Raw genomic sequence first — 4,374 nt, 5'->3', positions numbered from 1 at the left:
CAGGAAAGCTGACGTTGTCTAGGCCCGAAACATCAGCTTTCCTGCTCCTCTGATGCTGCTTGGCCTGCTGTGTTCATCCAGCTCTACACCTTGCTAGCTAGTGAAATAGTTAGCTTTAATTTTCGAATACTCATCAAATTCAGGGAAGGTCCTTTTGGAAGGATATAGTTAATATTAACTCCTTTACTCAAAGACAGAAGGAGGCAGAAAGCAGGAAATTACAGGCCAGTTAGCTTAACATCAGTCATAATGAAAATGTTAGAAGCTATTATTAAAGATCTAATAACGGGTCATTTGGTTAAGTTTGAGGTAATCAGGCAGAGTCTACATGGTTTTGTCACAGAAATCATGTTTAACTAATTTACTGGGGTTCTTTGAAGAAGTAACTTGTGCTGTAGATAAAGGTGAACCAGTGGATGTATTGTATTTAGAGTTCCAGAAGGCATTTGACAGGGTGTACATTTAAGGTTATTGTAGAAAATAAAACTCAATGTAGAGGGTAATATATTGGCAAAGGGGAGAAGGCTGGCTTGCTAACAAAGCAGAGAGTAGGAATAGAGACAAAAGAAAACTGCAGATGCTGGAATCCAAGGTAGACAAACTGGAGGCTGGAAGAACACAGCAAACCAGGCAGCATCTGGAGGAAAGGAAGTCAACATTTCGGGTATTACCCTTCTTTAGGAATAAATGGGTCCTTTTCAGGCTAGTAGGATGTTAAATGGTGTGCGATACAGGTTGGTGCACAGGCCTCAGCTCTTTACGAATCAGATAGGTGATTGAGATGAAGGGATTTGAAGGCATAATAGTTAAATTTGCATTTGACAAAAATGGATACGAAAGTCAGCCAGTAAGAGGATATAAGAAGCCTACAAAAGAGTATTAGATAGGTTAAGTGAGAGGGCAAAGAACTGGCAAATAGAATATAATATGGTAAAGTGCGAACATGTCCATTTTAGCAGAAGGAATAAAGTCACTTTAAATGGTGACAAGTTGCAGGGTTCTGAGATGCAAAGAGATCTGGGTGTCCCAGTGCATGAATCACAGGAGGTTAGCATGCAGGTAATCAGGAAAGCTAATAGAATGTTATGCTTTATTATAAGGGGAACTGAAGGCAAGACTAGGGATGTTGTGCTGCTGTTACACAGGGCATTAGTTAGACTGTGTCTGGAGTACTGTATACAGTATTGGACACTGTACTTAGGGAAGGAAGTTAATGCATTGGAAACAGATCAGCGAAGGTTTACTTTACTAACATGTGGAATCAGTGGACTGTCTTATAAGGAGAGGGTTGACAGGCTAGGCCTGTATCCTCTGGAGTTTAGACGAGTCTTTAAAGTGAAACATAAGATCCTGAGGGGATTCGACTGGGTAGATGTTGAAATTGTACTTTCTCTCATGGAAGAATCTACAACTAGAGATCATATTTTAAATAATAAGGAGGTGCCCATTTTAAAAACAAAGGGCTGAGGTAACACTTTCTCTCAGAAGGTTGACAGTCTTTGGAATTCCCTTCCTCAAAACACAATGGATTCAGAATCTTTAGATATTTTTAAGGGAGGGGTGGATAGATTCTTTATTACCAAGGGGATGAAAGATTATTGGTATATACAGGAACATAGAGTTGAGGTTAACATCAGATTAGTTGTGATCTTATTGAATGGTGGACAGGCTTGAAGTGATAGATGGTCTACGCTCATTCCTTGTTTGTACATTATCAATCTTATTGCTTTTCTTTAACATTCCAAATTGCCACTTTGTTCAATTCTTTGAAGGAGCTTGCCTCTTTGCTTTTAGTTTTAATCATAGATACTCAGCTAAGATGCTAACCTGCTTTTTCCTTTTAAATATGCTAGCAGACCTACTTTTTGCTTCACTTACAAACTCTTAGTTTTCATCCTGATTCCACCATCTAAACCTTTTGAGAGTATCAACTTTTGCAGACTTCCAGCAATTGAAAATATCTAAGTTTCAGAAGTTCTGACTTACCAGTCACACCCTAAATTTATTACCACAGATAAATTTCCTTAAAACTGGTAAAAGCCTAGCTTTATTGCCCAGAAAGAAACAGGAGCTTTATAGGATTAGATGTTAACTGATAAACAAGTTTTATGGGAAAGCAATGCAATCAGGTTAAACCTATATAAAAGATGTGATCTCACTGAATGAGCTTATGATACAGTTAAGTTTAGCTAGTTTAAATTTTATAAACATCCCATGCTGCTGGTGAAATCCAGATTATCAAATGAAATGTTAACTGCCAAAATGTTTGGTATTTGTTTCTGAATTCTAGCATTTACAGTTTTTTCTATTGGAAAATTACGCCATTAGCTAAGCTTCAATCTCTTTAGCCCAGCTGCCATCTGCTGGAGCAGTTTTGACTTAGATATTGAGTTATCTCTGTTGTAGTTTCATTTATCAGCAGTTTGTATAAGGGAAATATAATCCTTCAATTGAAAGCTATTAATGATTTTATTTTGTGCTTTAGCTTTATTTTCACATTATTTTCACCTGATCCTTCTGTTATTAAAAAGTCGCTGCTCCCTGAAGTTTGATCATTTATTTTTTGGTATCTTTCCAGGCAGTCATAATTTAACTTTGAGTCTTGGCATTGCCATCAGCAGAATCATCTGCTTTGCATAGTTCAAGGGCTCACTAGATTAAGCAAACAAGTATAGGTCACGGAAGTCAATTAGCCTATTTGGCTCAATTTTCCACAGAAATCCCATCAATAAATCTAACTAGCTCTGAATTAAATATTTATAAACTTTGCTGAAGTGCCCTCAAATTACACTAATTTCAGAGTCGAAGTTTCTGAAATTTTCTAAACTTTCCTCCTGATCCTTGTAATTTTGGCACTTGAGATCAGCTGTATTGCATTGTGGTCAGAGTTTCCTGTGTGCTTTTCTGACCGGAAGAGAATGTGGTGCTCAAAGTGCCATTTGATCTGGGCAAGCTGAAACTTCAGCATGATAGTCTCAGAACTGTACTCTGTAATATGATTTGACAATAATATTACTCTGCTCATTTCACTGATCCATACTCCTACAATGGTTGGTTCAGCTTATGATCACTCCCATAGTCAGCATCTCCTCAAACAAATTCAATAACAACCTCTCCTACTGTGATCACTAAACATGTGAATTTCTATTTAGTAACTGAAAACATGAAAATTTAAGAAACATTTATACATGATTAATTAGCTAGTTTGCCTGTTTCAAAATGTTTCCTGCTTGCTTCTAGGATTTGATTTCTTGAAATAAAATATTCCTTTTTTATATAAAGGCCATCTTTATTTTCTGTGCATTTGAACAAGCCAGAAGTAAAATTTTAAATTTGGGAATGGCTGAGAATTTGAGATACACCAGTATTATTACTTATCAAAAGGAAGAAAATACATGAAAATATAAGTGTAAGTGTGAGGCACAAATCAGGAGTTAATTATTCAGCCTTGCAATAGAATCATTGATGTATTTTGAGACAAAACCATAATAAATAAAAGCATGCTATTTTAGTTTGCATGGATTGATCTAGACGACACCTTAAGGCATTTCCAGTGAGGATTTTAATTTTAGAAAGACAGAGAAGGAGTCAAAGAAAAATAAATTGTATGAAAGTAAAGAGAGCTTTTATAGCACAATCACATCCTCAGAATATGATGAAGCATTCTAACAACAAACTATGTTTGAAATGTAGGTGCTCTGATATAAACAAAAATAATAGTCAGTTTATGTACAAGATTCCACAAACAGCAAGTGAAATAAATTACCAGCCAATTGCTTTTAGCAATAATATAGTGAATTATTTGCGACGTAGGTAGTTACTACTACTCAGTACATTAAATTTAGACCTCAGTGGTACTTTTCTATATCCTTCTCTTTCTGCATTATTGATAGTCATCCAGGTATGTTTTAAACATTTACCAAATATTAAATTACTACCAAAGAAACAACGGAGTCCTGCAGCATCAAAAGAGAATTAAATACACATGCTTACCTTATTGCCACTCAATTCACAAATCACCTCTTTTTCTTCATCACGCAATACTGGAATATGAGGAATATTCCCAACAAATACATGACTGCGAATAACAGGCAGTAAGTCAAAGCAGGACTTGGTAATTTTCATTAAGGCACTAGCTAAAGCCTGTTCACTTGAATTAATAGATTCAAGAGGCTGCGAGAAATGTTGAGCTTTATATCCAGCTTTCTGTTCCATTAGCCCATTGCAAAGTGGTTCAGTGGTGTCAATAACGTTTACAGTTGAGGACTCTTGTGGTGAGATTAAATCAGTAGTATTATCTCCATTTTGACATCTGTTTTCTACTTTCACTCTTTTAGCATTTCCTGCCCCATCATCATCTGCAATTCTTTTGGC

The 4,374-nt window shown here is 36.1% G+C and overlaps 1 protein-coding gene across 1 annotated transcript in view; it reads right to left on the bottom strand.

The window, feature by feature from the left end:
- LOC125486062 (little elongation complex subunit 1-like) overlaps nucleotides 1-4,368 on the bottom strand; it is a 29,301-nt gene extending 24,933 nt beyond the window's left edge. Inside the window, exon 1 of the mRNA XM_048612011.1 lies at nucleotides 3,994-4,368. Within this exon, the coding sequence (XP_048467968.1) occupies nucleotides 3,994-4,215 (222 nt within the window). The 5' untranslated portion in view covers nucleotides 4,216-4,368. The remainder of the gene's footprint in view (nucleotides 1-3,993) is intronic.
- Between the last annotated feature and the right edge of the window lie 6 nt (nucleotides 4,369-4,374).

Source organism: Rhincodon typus, chromosome 2 (assembly GCF_021869965.1).
Source record: "Rhincodon typus isolate 14 chromosome 2, sRhiTyp1.1, whole genome shotgun sequence".
Classification (NCBI taxonomy): domain Eukaryota; kingdom Metazoa; phylum Chordata; class Chondrichthyes; order Orectolobiformes; family Rhincodontidae; genus Rhincodon; species Rhincodon typus.
Note: the sequence above shows the minus strand (reverse complement) of the source record. Positions and strands in the feature narration are given on the sequence as shown.